Consider the following 19,451-nt stretch of genomic DNA (forward strand, 5'->3'; position numbering starts at 1 on the left):
ACTTTTTCAGGCTGTGACCCCCGAAATAATCATGTTTTAACTGGGGACCCCACACCCTGACAAGCACTAAGAGTTGAGGAATTTTGTATAACACTGTTCTATTGTGTTGCGAGGCGTTGTGAGCATGTAGATCTGCTATTTTCACAATTTTGCCCATGTTTAATTTGTCATTTCAGAGGTATTAACAAAATCAATAACCAAAGACAATGCATAGCTATTTTTCCAGGACCCTTGATAAATTCCAAAACTTTTCCAGGACTGGAAAAATATTTTTCTAATTTCTAAATATTTCCAGGAATTTCATGACCGTGGGAGCCCTGAATGGTGCGTCAGGTGTTCCTTTACCTTCAGTCCTCCGCTGGGTGGCAGCCAGAGGCTGCTGTAAAGGACACAGCAGGTTGTCCAGGAGGTTGAGCAGGCCCTCTAACACGCCACTGTTGCTGAGGGATCTTTGGCCAATGCAGGACAGGAGCATGAACACCCTGGGGTAGACATAATCATAATGAGTTTAGAATCAGCAAGTAACTGACCTTTTAAGCCATACAGACAAGCCAAAACAATTCCCTGCTCCCTCATTGGCTGTCAGTCTTTTTTGAGCGGTGGTAAACCGCTCCATAGAGTGGCTGTGCGTGTGTCTATAGCCTTTTTCCTCAGCTTTTTGCCATAGTAAAACGTGTGTGTGTAGCATACCGCTCCATAGAGTGGCTGAGCGTGTGTCTGTAGCCTTTTTCCTCAGCGTTTTGCCATAGTAAAACGTGTGTGTGTAGCATAGCCTGTACATCCTAGACTCAAATCCTAGTCTGAAGACGTTATGCAAGCACAACCACCGCTCACCTCACATTGGGTGTGATTTTTTTTTTAGGAGAATAAACTTGACCTATAAAGTTTTGGTATAACATACTGGTATCGCCTTTCAGCGAGCCCAAAGATTTCATGTGGGTGTTGTCGTTATGTATATCAGGTCACACTTGTTGGTGGTGATGTCACCAAGAACGCTGCTCCTCATTGGCTAAAGGCCCTGCCTTTGCACTGTCTGTCATTTTTTTTGAGGAGAATAAACTTGACCTATAACGTTTTGGTATAACATACTGGTCTCGTCTTTCAGAGGAGCCCACAATTATAAGTCTATAATCAGTCAATAATTAACACATTTGAAAAGTTCATTATGAAATGGAATAGTGAAGCTTGTGTGTGCTCTCTTGCCTGTCCTGGGGAAAGATGAGCAGCTGTTCAGAGTTGTACAGCTCCTGCAGGACATTGGAGAGGAACTGGCCCCACCAGCGCTCACCACCACACAGCTGCACCAGCAGCAGGCCCGCATGGAGGCGGATTTTGGGCGTGCCGCTGATGCACAGGTGCTTGAAGAGCTCCTCACAGGCCTGGGCGTGGAAGGTGCTCTGGAGCACCGAGGGTACCGCATGGCCTAGGAGAAGAATGGAGAGAAAGACAGCGAGAGGGGGAGAGAGAGAGAGAGCAGAGCAAGACAGAGGGAGGGAAGAAAGAGAGACGGAGAGAAACGAGAGAGAGTGGGAGGGAGAAGGAGAAGGTTGACAGAAAGACAAAATAGGTGTTAAGTGACTGACAAGTATTTAACAAGAGCAAAATGTTCGAATGGCTTTAAAAAAAGACATTATGAGCAAGAGGACTAAGTTTTATCATTCTAATGATCAGTGTTGGGAAGAACGCCGTTACGTTACGTTACGTTACGTAATGAAACTACTTTTCTCGGTAACTAATAACGTAACTCGTTACCTTTCCCATTTCAATAACGCCGTTCTAGTTACCGTGGTTTTAAGTGGCAAGTTACTTTCAGAGGTCCAATCTCCGCAGCGGAGAGCAGACTGTGAGAACGGCAGCGGTCAGCGGAGCCTCCCCTCCCCTGCCCTGTCATAAACTTCCCCTGCATGCCTGCATGTGTCTGTGGTAAATCTCACAGTAGAGTGAAAGGCATGCCTGGTCTAGCACACTAACTTGATGTGCTGTAGAGGAGCAATGATTGGTTGACCTAGCTTAAACCTTCAGGCTAAGCCAATCAGAGACGGCCTTGGGCGGGTCTTAAAAAATACACACACACTCGAAGCCAGCGCACACACACTGTGTCACATAAACAGTGAAGAGAAGAGACACGGAGGAGAGTTTTAGTGTCTCCAAATGCTGACGAGATCTCGAGACAATAGCAGCTTTGCAACTTGGAAACATTATTTTAATTTTGTGGAGATAAATGGCGCTAGAATCTACTCCACCAAAATCGCCACAGCATGTCAGATTGATTGCCAAGCCACGTAATGCAAGTGCTAGCTAGATTAGCCCCATATAGAATCTCACCCGTCGCTGCGTCCAGGTCCTGTTGTGCTCCGACGCAGCGACGGGTGAGGTTCTATATGGGGCTATAGCTAGATATGAAACATGCTTGATCAACAATGCTTTCCATCGCAACCTTTGAGTAGAACTAGTCAGTGTGCACAGCACAAAGTTCATAACTTGGTTTGAAAAAGGCTACAATGATTATATTCCTGTCAACATTTCTAAACATATCTTTAGCTTTATTGTTCCACTGCATTTCTATGCATAATAATTGCTACAATGACAGGGAGTTGTCTTTTTTCTTTATAAGGTCATTATTGAAGCCCCCTTGCTTTTTGGCAACGTTTTTTAAATCATTTTTTAGAAAAATGTTATAATTAGTTTTCCTGTTCTTTTTTCACATTAACATCACCATTAAATCCTATTGTTTAGTATTACAATGCCATTGGCCACGATATTTGCATATAAATACCCCCCACAGAGAATGACATTCACACTTCCCAGAGAAGTTGAAATTCCAGCTTCTGGTTGAACAACATCTCACTTCTTAACTGAAGCTATTCCTCACTAAAATGCGAATTAGAACATGATTTATGATTTATGGCTATAAAACATTACAAAAACGTTTTAATTTTTTTTAAATTACATTTTCCTGTGATTAGGACTCCTACAACACCATCTGATTTTTTTTTTTTGGGGCCAGTAGAAATTAATTCGGGCCTTGCAGGGCAAAAAAATAAAAAATAAAAGTGTAACTGACTTTTTCCAAAGTGTAACTGACTTTTTCCAAAATGCTTCGTTTTGATTATATATATTTTTTAAAGTAAAGTAAGGTAACTAGTAACAAGTTACTTTTATAATTTAGTAACTAGTAACGTAACAAGTTACTTTTTCAGAGCAGTAACTAGTAAAGTAATAAGTTACTTTTTTAAAGTAACTTGCCCAACACTGCTAATGATTAATTCAATCTAAATATTAATTAGAAATGCACTCCAATCTAGCTGGTTCCAGAGCACTCCTGGGAAACCAAAGGTACCAGGTTCCATTCCAGACCTCAGCAATGTGTCAAAGTCTCCCTGAGAAGACACTTAACGGCTCACGAGGCGCTGCCCCCGTAGGCCCCACTGCTCCGGTTACTATGAAGATCAAGATACCTCATTTAACTGTGTATATATGCAAATTGCCAAATATCACAAAAGACGTGGGGACTATATTATTGTTAGACCTGCACTACATACTCTAATCATAGGGCTAAACCTCCGCTGTGACCTCTAACTTTCATAAATTTAACCAAAAACATATCAAAATACAGCCATGTCCTGATCCTACCTCCAACTCATTTGCCAAGTTTCATTAGAACTGTGTCATTGCAATAATTTTCATTTGTTCCTATTTTTATTTTATTTGCACCATTTGTTTCCCATTTAAGTTTAGTTTTAGTGGATTTAGAGTTGGCTTTAGTTTCTTTTTAAATGGCGTAGTTTAACATCATAGATCCACAGTTATTAGACTCGCTCTTGTTACTTACATGCTGTATACATCAATTCACAAGCATCACAGTCATTTACACATCTATGGCAGAGGCAACCATGCAAGGCAGTGAGTGGTGTACCACCCAGTTCACTGGGAGCAAATAGGGGTTCAATGTCTTTCTCAAGTACACTTCAAACTAAACCAGGAGGAGCCGGCGGGCTAACAAACCCCTCACTCTACCCCACTGCCGCCCATAATTTACCACAAATCAGTAAAAACAGTATGATATTTAAAATAAAGTCTTTATATTTTAACTTGCCATCCTTGAATTAATTCATTTTCATCGTATCTGTAGTTCTGTACTGTAACACTTTTCTTTTTTTTTGCATCGTGCACTGGGGTCTCCTCAAACACCTACATAGGAAATCATTACCCAACCAGTTTTACATTCATGAGTTTATGTTGTTGCTTATTTTTCTCCACTTGCCGCCTCTTGAGGGGGGAGCCTAACACAAGGTTAGAGAAATAATGAAGCTACTGTAGGCAGTTTTTAACATGCCTACAGTTTACTTTGGATAGCAGCACAGGACAATCAAAGAAACGGCGAGAGCTTGCCGCTAGGGAGATGATGCATTATTCCCTTTCATGAAAGCATCCTCATGAATCTGCACAACGGTGCACTATGTTAGATTAGACGACCGCTAAGGAGGACATTGTTTAGTATAGTTTCTACAGCTCCAAGAGTTCCCCAGCTAACCTTGGACAACTTTGAGAAAGCTACTTTTATTCAACTGCATGGTTAAGTGCGGCTGCCAAATATACTTGTATAATTATAATTATCTATGTCTATTTACAGAATCTGTGTGTGTGTGTGTGTGTGTGTGTGTGTGTGTGTGTGTGCGTGCGTGCGTGCACGTGGGGCATAATTTGGGCGCCGTCCAACCGATTGAGCTGAAACTTGCCGTGAGCCAGACACTACTGTGTGTGTGTGTCCCTGATGACAGGGGCGTGCAGTGCCTTGGACCGACAGTCCGTGGGTCTGCGGAGGACATACTAAATGTCTATGTGATCAGGGTGATGTTTGTTGTGCCTCTTTGCAAATATAAGCGCTAAGCGGTAGCAGCGTGTATGATAGAACCAAGTGCATAAACAGGTGGGGCATGCATTGCCAACTTGAACCTTTCCCGAGTTAAATCCAGAATAGTTTGAAGGAGTACAGCGAGTACTCTGACTACAGATGAAGCGTGATGGTTACTGCATAACAAGGGTGGGGCATACATTCCCGATTTACACTGTTCCCGACTGGCATGGTCCCCCTTGAGTAGATTTTGTTGCATTAAATATTAATCTTGGATGTCCATTAAAAGTAGGTCAAAATGATTCATTCTTGGGGTGCCTGGTGACTCAGCCAGTAAGTGCACAGGCCATACTATGTTTTCCAAGTGCTCTTCTTACTCTTTGACCATGGTTTCCTGTCTCTCTAGTCCAGGGGTTCCCAAACTTTTTTGGCTCGGGGCACCCCTATAAATATTTGTTTCATCCAAGGCACTTCCAGCACCTTATATTTATAGCACATTTTAGCGATTATGTTGCGAGGAAAGCGAGATAATAGCCATTTTGGTTAGAACTGACTGAAAATAACGTTGTACTTCAAGTTTTAAAATTATACAAAATATATTTTTAAATGTCCAAATAAATGTCAAATATTATCAAATGATCTCGTGGCACCCCTGGACTGCTGTCGCGGCACCCCAGGGTTCCCTGTCACCCACTTTGAAAACCCCTGCTCTAGTCTACAGTCTACACTGACCTACAGTATGAGAAATAAAGCATACAAATGCAACAACAACAAAATCTTTGAAAACCAGATCTATCTTAGCTCAAAAGAATATAAGGACACATTTTCAGTGAGTGCACACTGTGCACCCTTAGGCTCAGCCAGTCTAAAATGAAGAATAAATAGGGCCCGATTTACAAAAAGCATCGCCCCATTAGGTCATGTCCTATCATGGATGCTAGTGGTCGTGCTCATTCATGTCAGATCACACATCACATCACATCACTAGGGCTGTCACGATATGACATTTTACATGACGATTAATTGTCACTCAAATAATTGGCGATTAACGATTTAATTGTGTTTTTGTCGTTGATAATTACATTTCTGTTTGGCTTTTAGGCTTTGAAGTTGCACATGGTAGATATGACACATAACCTAAATATACAAAGAAATTACTGACATATTTGACAACGTACTACTTAAAAAATTACTTTGATAGTGGAAATAGCCGATCTACAAGCTCACAACGCGTCGCGATGCGACGCGTTGTGAGCTTGTAGATCTGCTATTTCCACTATTTCGGACATTTTTCAACATTCACGATTATGACGATTATGACAAAATAATTGCGATAATGTCAAATAATCACGATTAGACGATTATGTAATAATCGTGACAGCCCTAACCCAAACCCATGACCCTGCCTGAACCACCCACCATTGTCCTCACCGTTGTTGGAGTGCAGCAGGCTGAGCAGCGTGTCCAGCAGGTAGCGGATGGTGGTCCTCAGCTGCTCGGTGGAGGAGTTCTGAATCAGCTCCTGTGCCTCTGCGGCCGTGGCCCCGGCCTCCGGGAGCGTTTTGCGCCCGGCGCCCAGGGACACGCGTAGCCTCTGGACGGCGTGGTGGGCCAGGTTGAGCTGGAGCTGCAGCTGGATGCAGTCCTGGTAGCAGGGATGGGACAATATGAAAATGTCAGGTCACCATTATTGTGACAAAAGAAATCGTGATTTATGATATTATCGCGATAATCAAAATTAACATTTGCCAAAATGATGATGATTTGATGAAAAAAGCCGATCTACAAGCTCACAACGCGCCGTGACGTGTTGTGAGCTTGTAGATCGGCTATTTTTGGCAAAGACATTTGATAGAGTGAAAAAAAGACTATCAAGTATGTATATTATAAGTTACACCCTCCAGAAAAACGCGATTATGCGATCGCAGAATTTCCCGCAATAATCAATAAATGCCGCTGATTATGCGGGGGCTCGCATGATTTCACAATCCCCGCATATTCACCGCATATTTCCGCGGAAAATATGCGAAATATGCGGGCATCGCTTGATTTCACAATCCCCGCACTTTTTCGCATAAAGGTATAGTCATGCTTCACCGTTCAATCACGTTCAGACACAAAACAGAAGCAAAACAATGATGCGCTGTGAAACCCGTGGCTCCTCTCTGTGTGTGTGTGTGTGTGTGTGTGCGTGCGTGTGCGTGTGTGCCGTGCGATTGCGTGCACGCTGCACCGTGAGAACTGCAGGCAGACAGAGAGAGAGATGCAGGCATAATGTAGGCTATACGGTATGAGCGTTGGCCCTCGCCAACGTGACGCTAGAATAACACACTCTTCCTCTGTCCTCAAACTTCAAGAAACGACAAATTAAAGTTTATCCTACTTGTTTTGAGGTCTCCATTGTACTCCGTTTGAAACGTTGTGTCGTTGCCGTTCAAAGCAAACGAGCACCTCTCCGAAAAAAAGTAGCACGCAGTATTCCATGGATGGATAGGAACAGCAATTGAATGCATAACATTTTAACCCCTTAAATCCCTTTAGAGAGAGCAAAACCACATAAATAAACCAGAGTTTTGCTTTAGCAGTGAGCTGTATCCTTAGCAATCGCATAGGCCATAGGGTAATTATTTTTGCCTTGATGTAGCCCATTAAGGTAATTAAATTGCAGATATTTGACAGAGGTTTGCTTTTTTGCCTTGAAAATAATGAAAGGCAGTCAAAAAAGTCTGTTTTGCATTTCTCAATTCACTCAAGGACCCTTAAATTCGTGTTTTGACTACTTTGATGACTACTTAGTGATGTTGTGAGCTTGTAGTTTCCAAATAGCCAGTGTACTGTATATTAAAGTGGTTTAATTAATAGTTATCAATTTTTATTTTAATATGTATATATACTGTATAGGCTATAAATATGTTTTTTAAGTTCCCGCATATTTCGCATAATTTCGCATTTAATCGCAACTTTCACAAGTTCCCGCATATTTCGCATAGTTTCGCATTGCCATCGCATAAATTCACACAAAAACCCTGCATAATTCACCGCATAATCAAGGATTTTTGCCCGCAAAATCAAGGATTTTAGCCCGCATAATCAAGGATTTTTGCCCGCGTTTTTCTGGAGGGTCTAATAAGTACCTTTTACCAATTATAGAGGGTTTAAGTGGTACCCGATATGCGTCTCTGCAAATAAAAGGTGAATTGATGCCAGTGCATGACGGTGGACGATACCACGATAAATTAAATCTCCACCATACGATTATCGTGATTGTTTTTAATCACAATAAACGATAATATTGCTCATCATCCCATCCCTACCTGGTAGGCAGAGAAGACGCGCTGGTCCTCCTCCACGGCCTTGTCGGGCTTGCGCAGGAAGTACTGGGCATTGTTGGCGCTGTTGAGCGGCGGCAGGTCGATGTTCTGCAGCAGCGTCTCCAGACGGTGGCACGCCAAGTTATACCTGGATGGGAAGGGGACGAAGAAGAGACACATCACTGCACTTTCCATGGACTCTAAAAGGGCTTCAAATTGCGACCGCTTTGGTCGTACTGTAGATGCCCCCGAATGTCATCTGTGTGACCTCAAAATATAATTGTGAGCATTATTTTGTGCAAGTGAAAATAACTGTTGTGGTGCGACCAAAACAGGACGTCGAGTGAACCAAAATGAGCACTCCTCTTCCCCTGCCATCCGGAAAAACAAGCGTGACTTGCCTTGTGAGGTGACAGCTCCGATAGAGTGCAATAGTTTACTTATTTACACGATGACGCGGAGACGCTCCTGGTTGCTGCTGCGCAGATATTCCAGAACTTTACGTGCAATCAAAAAATCTAAATCGTTCAAATGGTCAGAAAGACCATGTGAACGATTGACAAGAAAATGTCTGACTATGAATACAGTATGAGTTGGGGATGCTCCATGGAGCATGTGTGTTTGTGCCAGAGTTGTTCCTCTAGTCTAGGCATTCTCTTGCAATTATTTTCAAACGTAGAAATTCCAATTATATTAACCAAATGGATTATGAAAGTAACTGGAATCAGTGTGTACAGTGCTGGCTTGTGTGGTTTACGTCCTGGCTCACCTGCACTGGATGTCCTCCTGCAGAGCCACCATCATGGCCAGGTGCTGGTCCACGTCTGGCTGGCTGGCCGCCTCGCTCTCCCCCCTCAGCGGGTCGTGCATTAGCTTCAGCTCGCTCTCCCATGGTAAGATGTAGGTGTGGCCATAGTAGAAGCCCAATGGGATCTTGGCCCGGGCATTGGTGCTCCCGTAGCGTCCAATGACAGTGATCTATTTGGTTGTTTAAATCAAACAGAGCTCGAGTTAGGAGCACTGTGAAGACCCCAACACCTAAACAACACACTTCACGTACTGTAGGTCATATAGCAAACCACAACCAACTAGATGCATTACTTTGGAGGTTTATTTTAAGGATGAAGCAGTTACTACCATTTTACAGTAGCTATAATAATCATCAAAGTCAGCAGTTAGCACAGCAAATCCGATTAGGCCAAGAAAATGAAAAACAGATGTTCAGACTTGGTTCACAGATCATTTTAAAACGAAGATTTAAATCTCCAATAGAGGGTATGTGCGTGACATCATCATCATACCATGAAGTTATGCGGGAACGGCAAAAAGTGGCAAAAGTTTACTTTCTGGCCTTGATAACCCACACATCCAAACAGAAAAGTCCTATTTGATTGCATTAAACAACGTTAAACGACCTTGGCCACAAACGTTGCCACTCGATTTGCCATTCACTTTATGCATGTGCATACCCTCTATTGGGGGATGAAAAACAGTCTTTCTCACTGTCAATTATAAAAATTGACAGTGAGACGCCTTGTGAGCTTGGGTAAACCAAGTATAAATAAAGCATCAGGCTTGCCTACAGTATATTCCTTTCCAGCCATTTAGCTTTGCAGCTAGATGGCGTTCAACTTGGGAACATAAAATGGCACTACGTCTATCAACCCAACAGCAAAGTGAGACAAAAAAACGGACCTTCATGAATCTGCAGACGGGCGGTGGCAGGAGGTCGTGCAGAATGAGGGAGTGGGTGCTGATGTCCGTGGCCACCACCAGTCTGCGACCATCCACCTCCTCGCCCAGCGTCCAAATGTCTATAGACAGCGACGCCAGGTCCCCACAGGTGGGGATCAAAGCATCCGTCAGCAGCACAGGACGGCCAAAGTCCAGCGTCACAAAGCGACGGGCTCCTGGGATGTACGGAAGAGATGGAGAAACAGACGGGAGATGTGTGTCGATCAAATGATCAACAGTCATTAAAGGAGTAGTTCACCCCCAAAATGACTTTTTTTCTATTGATTAGTCACGCCATGGAGACTAGAGTTCAATATTTTTTTTTGGTTTTTGTCACATTCCTAAGACAAAAATGTGATAACAATAAATTTACCCCCATTCATTCCGGATGGTGACCCGTTTCGAAACGGGTCACCATCCGGAATCAATGGGGGTAAATTTACTCGAATCAAATTTTTGTCTTAGGAATGTGACAAAAACTAAAAAATATTATTGAACTCTACTCTCCATGGCATGACTAATCAATAGAAAAAAAGTCATTTTGGGGGTGAACTACTCCTTTAAAGACCATCAGTTATGTGATGTGCAGCTTCAAATTCCGAATGCTTTGTACACATTTGCAGGTTTTTGATAAATAGTTTCGACCAAAATTCACTGTGAAAGGGTTCTATAAAGTGTCCTGGACTTACCAGAGTGCATGCGTTCAATGATGATGGACTGATGTGGAGGAGGCTGGAGAAAGTGAGAGGCTTGGGAGATGGCCAATGCCAGACCACTCCCCATGGGGTTCTGAAAGCAACACAGTGTCCATCCACGTCATTACATTCGTAATTGCAGTACACTGCGTTTTACAGCCAAGGAAATACTGCAGCAAAAGAAAAGCCATTCCCGTGTGTAATGGTAGGGGAAACACTGAACTAATTTGTTCTTCTAAGATCCTACAAAGTCCTGCAAACACACTGGTATTTTGGCTATTGTGGTGAACCACTTAGCAAGATGTCAAGTTAGCAACCTGCTAGTCTCGCGTAGCCAGACAACTATTCCACAGTCTCTGAATGCTATATAGTGTCTGGAACTACAGCTCCCGAACGGAGAGTAATGGAAACGGGTATTACCGTTCAAGAAAATATATTTTAAAATGTCATTTCTGCTAAGCAGCAAGCTATACATGTTTAGATGATTTTTATTTATATAATGATAAACGTGCGCAATGTGAGACGGAAGTGACGAGGAGGCTTCACTTCCGCTTTAACCGGGTACTCATCGTTCTTCTTACGATGCCCCCGACTAAGACGGGAGCATTTCCAAATCGCGGAGTCAACAGTCTGGCCACGCGAGACTAGCAACCTGCTAACCAACCACGGGACCACACCAAAATATATTATATACAAATACCCGGCATGTTGTGTCGTTTCCTATTCAGTCGCTTTATTCAGAGTGTTGACCAAAGAATCACTCAAGCAGCTTCATACTTCAACTTAAGATTGTAGCCATCATTAACCAAACTTGGATCTAATGCTACTAACCGGTTTGGTTTTCTGGCTGTTCTTGTTATGTGGCACCATATTGACAGGACCAGGGTCCATCATTGAGCCTGGGAAGAGGTGGGCCAACTCGGCACTGAAGGCTGCCGACACAGCCTCATTGGGAGGCGTGAGCGGAGGCGTCATGAAGAGAGGCGTAGTCTTGGGCGTGGGTGGGATAACGTCAGAGGGGTGAATGAAGAAGCCTGGTGCAGAGGAGGCGTTGGAAGGCACAGAGTTGTGCATGGGCCCCACGCCGGAGGCGGCGGCAGCAGCCGCTGAGGTGGTCTGGTGCAGCTTGGCCTCCAACTTAGCCTTCTGCTTACAAGGCAGAGATAGATGACACGTTTTTATTCATTAGCATCACCAATCAATAGAGCTCAAGTTGCTCAAAACACCATGCAGAGTTTGATATTCAGCAGCCCAATGGCCCTTGTCACTCTTTTGGCCACTAAAAACAACTGTGCTTTTCTCCATTAGGGCATCTGCACTCCAAAACTTCGGTGCACGGCACTGGCTGGCTGTTAGCAACTTTGTAAGCCTATAAGAAATACCTGTCTCATGGCATCAGGCAAGCAACATCTGTTACCCCTGACGTAAAGACTAACCTGCAGGAAATAATGTCACCGTATTATGTTGGCCATCAGTCAAAGTAATCAATTTATAAAAAATAAAAAAATAAAAATCAGTAAATGACTAAATTAAATTAAAACTAAATTAAAGCAAGGCATTTATACTAGATTAAAACTAATTGTGACAAATCAAATTATTTGGTTGGAACTATTCTACAATAGTTAGGCTGCCATGACGGCTGGTCTGTTAAAAATGTACTTGAATTGAGTTGTGTTCTCATTAATGTAAAGTTTTCAACATTTTCAACACAAGGGATGATTGTGTTTTGGTAGGGAAACATGCATCAGATGGCTTGTCGTGTCATTAAACATATGTATTGTTTAAAATGGTTGTAGCCACACTGTTGATGCGTCTTTGAGAGCAAGGTTCTAGTATTTTGGACTGTCGGTAAATTGAATTAAATAGACGATGTGAACTCACAGACATGTGCCAGTGACGCTTTCAATGTGTCAGAGCCCTCCTACTCTGGAATAAATATAATTGTGTGACCAGGCTTGGGAGGAAATAATTGCATGATTATATTGCATAGTATACTTTTATAATTTTACCAACACCAAAAAGAATAGTACATAAATACTTTCTTAGGCTATTTGAAGTCCAATATATCCAAACCTTTAAAAGAATAATCACGTATATGACTGGTTCTCAAATTAGAGTTTCAGATTCAGAACAACTTCCAATAAGGCTCACTTTTTACAAAAACAAAGTTGCACGATAAAAACTTTTAGTGTTCATTGAACTTTTTAGAGTTCAATGGATTTTTGCAGTGCATTTGGAAGCCATTTCTAACTTAAAAGCCAGTCTAATGGCAGCTCTACCACTTCAGCCTCTCTGAAAGCAAGAGGAGAGATCCTGGTGGCTCCCTAACCTGCTGCTGCAGTTTGAGCAGCTGCTGTTGTTTCTCCTGCAGCACCTGGAGTTGCTGCTCGGCGGACACCATGGCGTGGGACAGCGACTGCAGGGCCACCTGGGCCGCCGAACTCAGCGCCGTCGAAGCCTCGCCCACTGTGCCCGTCGACAGACCGCCCACTGTCGGCGTCACGCCAAATGTGCTCACTGCAGGAATGAATGACAAAAGGGTCAATGGTGTTAAATAAGCGAACCATGACAAATAATATATAATGACAATATGACATGTCTGGTTCGATAAAGTAAAAAGTTGGGTGAAAGGAAAAAAGAGGAACCCAGCTATATTGTGTGTATTCATTGAACGGTAGGATCAAGGTAGAATCCTGGGCACTCCAAAGGGCCCTTGAGGGGGTTCCAGGGGGTTTAAACATTTAAAAAATGTCAGCTATTCGGAAATAGCTAATCTAATCTAATCACATTGCAATGGCACGTGACATGTGAACTGGTAGAAGTTGCTGCAAACCCTGAAAGCATTTCTAAGTAACTTTGCAAGGAGAACTTTAGATTCCTTTCCCTTTGAGGCCTACAAATGTCCAGGATATTTACCAGTGAACATGCTGGCATCGTCCCGCTCCACCCGCGTACCATCACTAGTGGAGATGCAGCTGAAATGCAGAGGCTCTACCTCCAGGAGGCCCGTCAGGGCCGTGAAGCTGCCTTCAGCTGCTGCACAGCTGCTCACCTTCCCGTTCCCTGCAGCACACACATGGATATCAAGTCATTAAGTGACGTTCAAGGTCTTGCATGATAAACTGCGTGACGGAAGTAATGTATAAGGTGATATGGTGACTGAAGTAATGTATAAGGGGGTATGGTGACTGAAGTAATGTATAAGGTGATATGGTGACTGAAGTAATGTATAAGGTGGTATGGTGACTGAAGTAATGTATAAGGTGATATGGTGACTGAAGTAATGTATAAGGTGGTATGGTGACTGAAGTAATGTATAAGGTGATATGGTGACTGAAGTAATGTATAAGGTGGTATGGTGACTGAAGTAATGTATAAGGTGATATGGTGACTGAAGTAATGTATAAGGTGGTATGGTGACTGAAGTAATGTATAAGGTGATATGGTGACTGAAGTAATGTATAAGGTGGTATGGTGACTGAAGTAATGTATAAGGTGGTATGGTGACTGAAGTAATGTATAAGGTGGTATGGTGACTGAAGTAATGTATAAGGTGGTATGGTGACTGAAGTAATGTATAAGGTGATATGGTGACTGAAGTAATGTATAAGGTGGTATGGTGACTGAAGTAATGTATAAGGTGGTATGGTGACTGAAGTAATGTATAAGGTGGTATGGTGACTGAAGTAATGTATAAGGTGGTATGGTGACTGAAGTAATGTATAAGGTGATATGGTGACTGAAGTAATGTATAAGGTGGTATGGTGACTGAAGTAATGTATAAGGTGGTATGGTGACTGAAGTAATGTATAAGGTGGTATGGTGACTGAAGTAATGTATAAGGTGGTATGGTGACTGAAGTAATGTATAAGGTGGTATGGTGACTGAAGTAATGTATAAGGTGATATGGTGACTGAAGTAATGTATAAGGTGGTATGGTGACTGAAGTAATGTATAAGGTGGTATGGTACAGTATGGTTTAAGTTTAAGTCTCCCTCCAGACACGTTTCAAAGTATGTGAAGAATATTATACGTTAAATAGGTTGTTCAAGACTGTTTTCCCACATAAAACATGAACTCTGAAAGTGGGCTCTCTTTCTCTCTCATTGAGAAATGAGGAATCTATGAATATTCAAATATCACAAGCCTCGCCTGCACCACCACTACCCAGTTTTGGCCAAAGCAGAGTGTTTTCAGATTTGAGCCAGTGGCTATTTGCATATTGGACCATGATACTGTAGGTTTGCAAGACTGGTCGCACACACAGCCGGCTCAGATTTGGAAAAATATGTATGAATGTAAAAAAGGCTGATACTAATCTACATAACAATCTGTATATTCAAAGTCATGGCTCCAAGAGGATAACTGTAGAAAAATAAATACACACACATTTTGAGTGGAGGGGGAAAGGCGAGACACTGATCATATTTTCATGACAATAAATATAAACATTGTCATTCCAGAATGTCACACTGGACTTTTGTGAATAAAAATGCACTGAAATGCTTGGAAAGATTAAAATTTGTGGTCTTGTTGTGTAGTGCATACCTGAGAGGATGTCAGAGAGGTCGATCTCGTCAGACTGAACTCCAATGCTGCTGTTGAAGGCATTCTTACAGGAAGAGCCGCTGACCTCCAGGTCAAACAGCACTGGGTCGAAAGGAGAACTATATAGACCGTACCTGAACGGGAGACACGTTCCAGGAGAAGAGGTCAGAAGTAAACAAACCAAGATAATAAAGACAAGGTGCTGGCCCTAGATATCTGCACTGGATCTCTGAATGAGTGAACACACGCACAGACCTTAGTATACAGTCTTGCAGCTATAACAAGACTAGATTTTCTATTATTCAAACGTCATGAAAACATTTATTTTCCAATCTTCTGCCTTGCTCATTTCAAACAAACGCTTTGATACAAAGCTAACAAGCCAGTAAAGTTTTTTTTGTTTTTTTTTGACTACCCAAGCAGCATAATTATATTCAGCAAGCTAAAATATGGAATTACAAAAGCCTTTAGAAATCATTCTCAGGCGTCGCCTCGTCAACGTCCTCTACATCCAAAAGCTCTGGGTTCCAGTACCTGGTCTGCAACAGTGCCTCTAGTGGAGTGAGGCGGTCCTGCAGCTGGCGGGACACTGCAGTGAGCAGGGAGGCACATGTTGTGCTGCAGCCTGCCAGGTCCTCCTCCTTAACGTAGTTCAGCAGCACAAAGTACCAAAACACTGACCCTGACGGAAGACGGGGAGTGGAGGTTAAAGAAAACACAGGTGGAGAACAACACAGTGCAGGTAGGGAAACAAAGGGGATAAATTGAAGAGCAGAAAAAAATGGAGAGCTGTAAATGAGTGTTCTGTGCAGAATGGGTAAATAACTGTACCCCTTCTTATTGTTGGTGATTAGGTTTTGGATGCAAACTGGTCACAGAACTAGAAGTTTTTGTGACAGAAAAAGTTCCCAGCTACTTACCACCTGTTGCTGCTGCAGGTAAGTAAGGCATATTGTCGAGCAGTGCCCTCAGCAGACCCATACTGAAACCCTGTTGACTGGGGTCCCCTTTTCCATTGCTTTGTTCAAAAAAGGAAGACAAAAGGGTTTAATGTGTGAACATGAATTCAAGGTCCACACATCAAGTACTGTCAATTAAAATATCTACAGTTCTTACCTAATACAAAGTGCAAGAAAGCGGGCACATTTGTGGGCTATACTCCGACCGGCCTCAAAGAAGCACACCCGCACAATGTCAGACAGCCTTCTCCGGGTTTTGGCCAGCAAGCCCTCCTTTCCTTCTCTCAGACTGCAAAGAAGTTATATCAAATTAAAACATAAATAACCCATATCCCAATCAATGATCCGAGTTAAAAGATAGGAAACGCACATATGAAGTAGGACTATAACTATTGTTCTTTTATTCATGTCCGTGGTTCCCCAAATACTCCACGGTTCTGGACTGTTACTCTAAATAACAGTTCACAAGGCATGTTCACAAAGCAGTTCAACTGAGGCCCTCCCTCTTCCAGTGAAACCTTCTCAATAATTGTCTCTCCATTAACTCACAGTGCACCATATTATACACCGGTCATAGTTAACAGGAAAATGTTAAGTGTTAACTTAACAGGGCCCACTAGGGTCAATTTGGTCAAGAGTTAAATAAATACTGAGGATTGTACAGTGTAGATTAGGGTCCAGAGATAAAAATGGTATCAAATGGCCAAATACTTCTCAAACTGGGGGTCCTTGAAATGAATAAGGATGAGAATCTCTTTTTTCTTTTACAATATTTGTTCATTAATCGAAGTCGATTACGTTTGAAATAATTTGAAGTATTATTGAACAGCCCACCTGCAGGGTCCATTGGAGTAGACTCCAGCCAGCCAGCACAGAATGTCCAGGATGAGGCTCTGGGCATGCTCTGTGCCTGGGCCCTCCTCAGTCCGCTTACACAGCGCGTTCAAGAGCTTCTCGTGGAAGTCTGGGAACTGCAACATGGCACAGCGCTGGACTCTAGAAGGCATAGGATGACAACCAACAACCAGATTGGTTTAAGTTAAACTTCTGTCAAATCCAAGACAAGATATTTTGCAATGTAGGCCAGCAGAGCAAATACATATATACAAATATATAAATGTAGTTTATATGATGTTTGTTGTCTGACCTTTCTTTGGGTATTGACGTCTTCTTGAACCGCCTGATTGTGACCGACACCTCCTGGAGGAGGTCACAGCCACGCAAATTGTCAGGCTTCTTCGAGGGTGTCGGGGGTTCGGCCTTTGATGTTGAGGCCTTCTCCTGCACAGAGACCAAAGAGAGAGAGAGCGAGTTTAAGTAATTGGCATTCTCACAATGCAGCCATTTAACATGCTTAGAGCTGTTGACAGGAATCAGGAAATGTCCACTTTAACAAGATGTTTGTAAGTGGGCCAAGACGAAATAGCAAGACATGCCATCTCTGGTTTACTTCCCGTATCTGCGAGAGGGCAGACGCCTTTTTAGGAGAACGAAAGCAGGTTGGATTATTTCCAATGGGAGAGTGAACGTGAGCACAGCTTCTGAACCATTCTTTAGATATGGGTTTGAGTCTAGAGATGTGATAGTAGCATTTCTCTACCAGTAGATGGCAGCAAAGGAGGATAATTAATAAGAACACCATAACATCTGAACTTATGATTACAAAGACAGCTTTGTCCAACAGGTAGAGGACATACCTCAACGATTAAAAAATCTAACATGGACAAATGCGTAGGGGATGTGCACTCATTCTGTATAATCCTGTTATGAGAATTTGATACACAACATTAAAAAGCAATCCACACAGTGAGCCTTGGTGGCTCAGCCGGTTGGTGCATTGACCAAGGCCGACACAGATTCAGCTCCCAGTGTCATGTCTTGTGGGTCTCCCCTTGGTTTCCCGTCCCTCTACACTCTCTAATCTGAATAAGGCAGAACATTGAGATCGAACAGAAAAATATCACGATCTTTCATTAGTATGTTTTATCTCAAGGTCACCCCTTTAACTAGGTAAAAAGGTGAGAGACTCGCGGAGTCGCGGGGGGCTCAGCTGGAGCTCTACCTTGGAGGCCTGTGCCCTCTGCAGCAGGGTGGAGAGAGAGTGGGACTTGCTCTGGGACTTGGTGCTAGGCATGCGTACCACAGGCCGTGGGCTCTCCTCCATGCCCTTGTCGCTCACCGCTTTGATGTGAACCAGGAAGGACCGATACTTGCCCCCCGCCATTCCTGCATCGGAGGGGAGGAAGGGTAGGGGGAGAAGAGGTACACTGAAAACACACCTAACAGTACAGGTACATACATAAGAGACGTGACGGGAGGGGACAGAGGGGTTAGAGCAGGCCAGGCCCACTGGTTCTGAATCACCCAAAAGTAAATGACAAGTCTGTCCTAAACGCATTAGGTTGCGTTTCAAGATCAATTAACACTCAGGATTGTTATGCCTCCACGGATGAAAGCCGTGGCCAGAGGCATTACGCCTGATTTACACTTTGTTGCGCATCATGTCGCATACTCGAAATACAAGCTCAAGCTTGTAGATCGGCTATTTTCAATGCACGACAGACATGCAACTAAGTACAAATCAGGTCTTTTGTTTTCAGGCTGTCTGTCCGTCCGTCCGTCCATCCCTCATTTGTGGAATGTAGAGGTAGAATATAAATAGATGATTTTGGACAGACACAGAACCGTAATTGGTTGGGGGAGGCATACAATCGTAGTAGTAGTGTGCAGTTATTCAGAAAGAAGATATCATTTAAGTATTCAAGCGACACACTCAAGCAGTTTTTTCTCTCGCTGGCCCAATGTCCACCCAATGACTTGAGCACTGAACCGTCACTTTTAGCCATAATGTCTGACTGTACCACCTGCCGTTAACATTTCTGACTTATTAAGTATTCAATAAAAAAATTAATGTCACCTGTGTATTCAGCATAAATGTGTCAGGGTGTATTGCCTTCCGTGATAAGATAAAACGCCAAGTGCAATATGAAAAAAAAAGGACACCATCTCATTACATTTGACATGTATTTGTTGTGGTTACCTTTGACGAGCTTGGGGCTGGTGAGGCTGAGCATGCCTGCATGTCCAGAGAGATCAAGGCCACTGGCGAGCCATACTGGACCACACAGGATGTCCTCCTTATGGTCCTCCAGGAAAGGGCACAGCCTGGAGCCTGGAGGACACAGAGCAATCACTTGAGCCCAGGGCTGTCACCATTATGACATTTCACTTGACCATTGATTGTCACACAAATAATTGTGATTAACGATTTAATTGTCGTTTAATGTTGACATTATGAATAAAAAATATATATTTGTGTTTGGCTTTTGGGCTTTGTAAACCAAAGGTG

General features: G+C 43.0%; 1 protein-coding gene across 19 annotated transcripts in view; it reads right to left on the reverse strand.

Annotated features, from left to right (window-relative positions):
* Window positions 1-19,451, reverse strand: part of birc6 (baculoviral IAP repeat containing 6) — a 174,522-nt gene that overhangs the window by 123,514 nt on the left and 31,557 nt on the right. For 9 of the 19 annotated variants that reach the window (XM_080741079.1, XM_080741085.1, XM_080741080.1 and 6 more), the window contains exons 15-32: window positions 19,143-19,274; window positions 18,165-18,328; window positions 17,250-17,383; window positions 16,937-17,098; window positions 16,260-16,391; window positions 16,064-16,161; window positions 15,678-15,825; window positions 15,144-15,277; window positions 13,512-13,658; window positions 12,925-13,112; window positions 11,427-11,741; window positions 10,590-10,689; window positions 9,862-10,076; window positions 8,936-9,144; window positions 8,170-8,314; window positions 6,275-6,500; window positions 1,204-1,423; window positions 346-482 (exon numbers count right to left, since the gene is read on the reverse strand). In XM_080741079.1, the coding sequence (XP_080597205.1) occupies window positions 346-482; window positions 1,204-1,423; window positions 6,275-6,500; window positions 8,170-8,314; window positions 8,936-9,144; window positions 9,862-10,076; window positions 10,590-10,689; window positions 11,427-11,741; window positions 12,925-13,112; window positions 13,512-13,658; window positions 15,144-15,277; window positions 15,678-15,825; window positions 16,064-16,161; window positions 16,260-16,391; window positions 16,937-17,098; window positions 17,250-17,383; window positions 18,165-18,328; window positions 19,143-19,274 (3,006 nt within the window). The remainder of the gene's footprint in view (window positions 1-345; window positions 483-1,203; window positions 1,424-6,274; window positions 6,501-8,169; window positions 8,315-8,935; window positions 9,145-9,861; window positions 10,077-10,589; window positions 10,690-11,426; window positions 11,742-12,924; window positions 13,113-13,511; window positions 13,659-15,143; window positions 15,278-15,677; window positions 15,826-16,063; window positions 16,162-16,259; window positions 16,392-16,936; window positions 17,099-17,249; window positions 17,384-18,164; window positions 18,329-19,142; window positions 19,275-19,451) is intronic. The other 10 variants (XM_080741078.1, XM_080741077.1, XM_080741087.1 and 7 more) reach the window with 3 other exon arrangements.

Source organism: Nannobrachium achirus (genome assembly GCF_963921795.1).
Source record: "Nannobrachium achirus genome assembly, chromosome: 13".
Lineage (NCBI taxonomy): Eukaryota > Metazoa > Chordata > Actinopteri > Myctophiformes > Myctophidae > Nannobrachium > Nannobrachium achirus.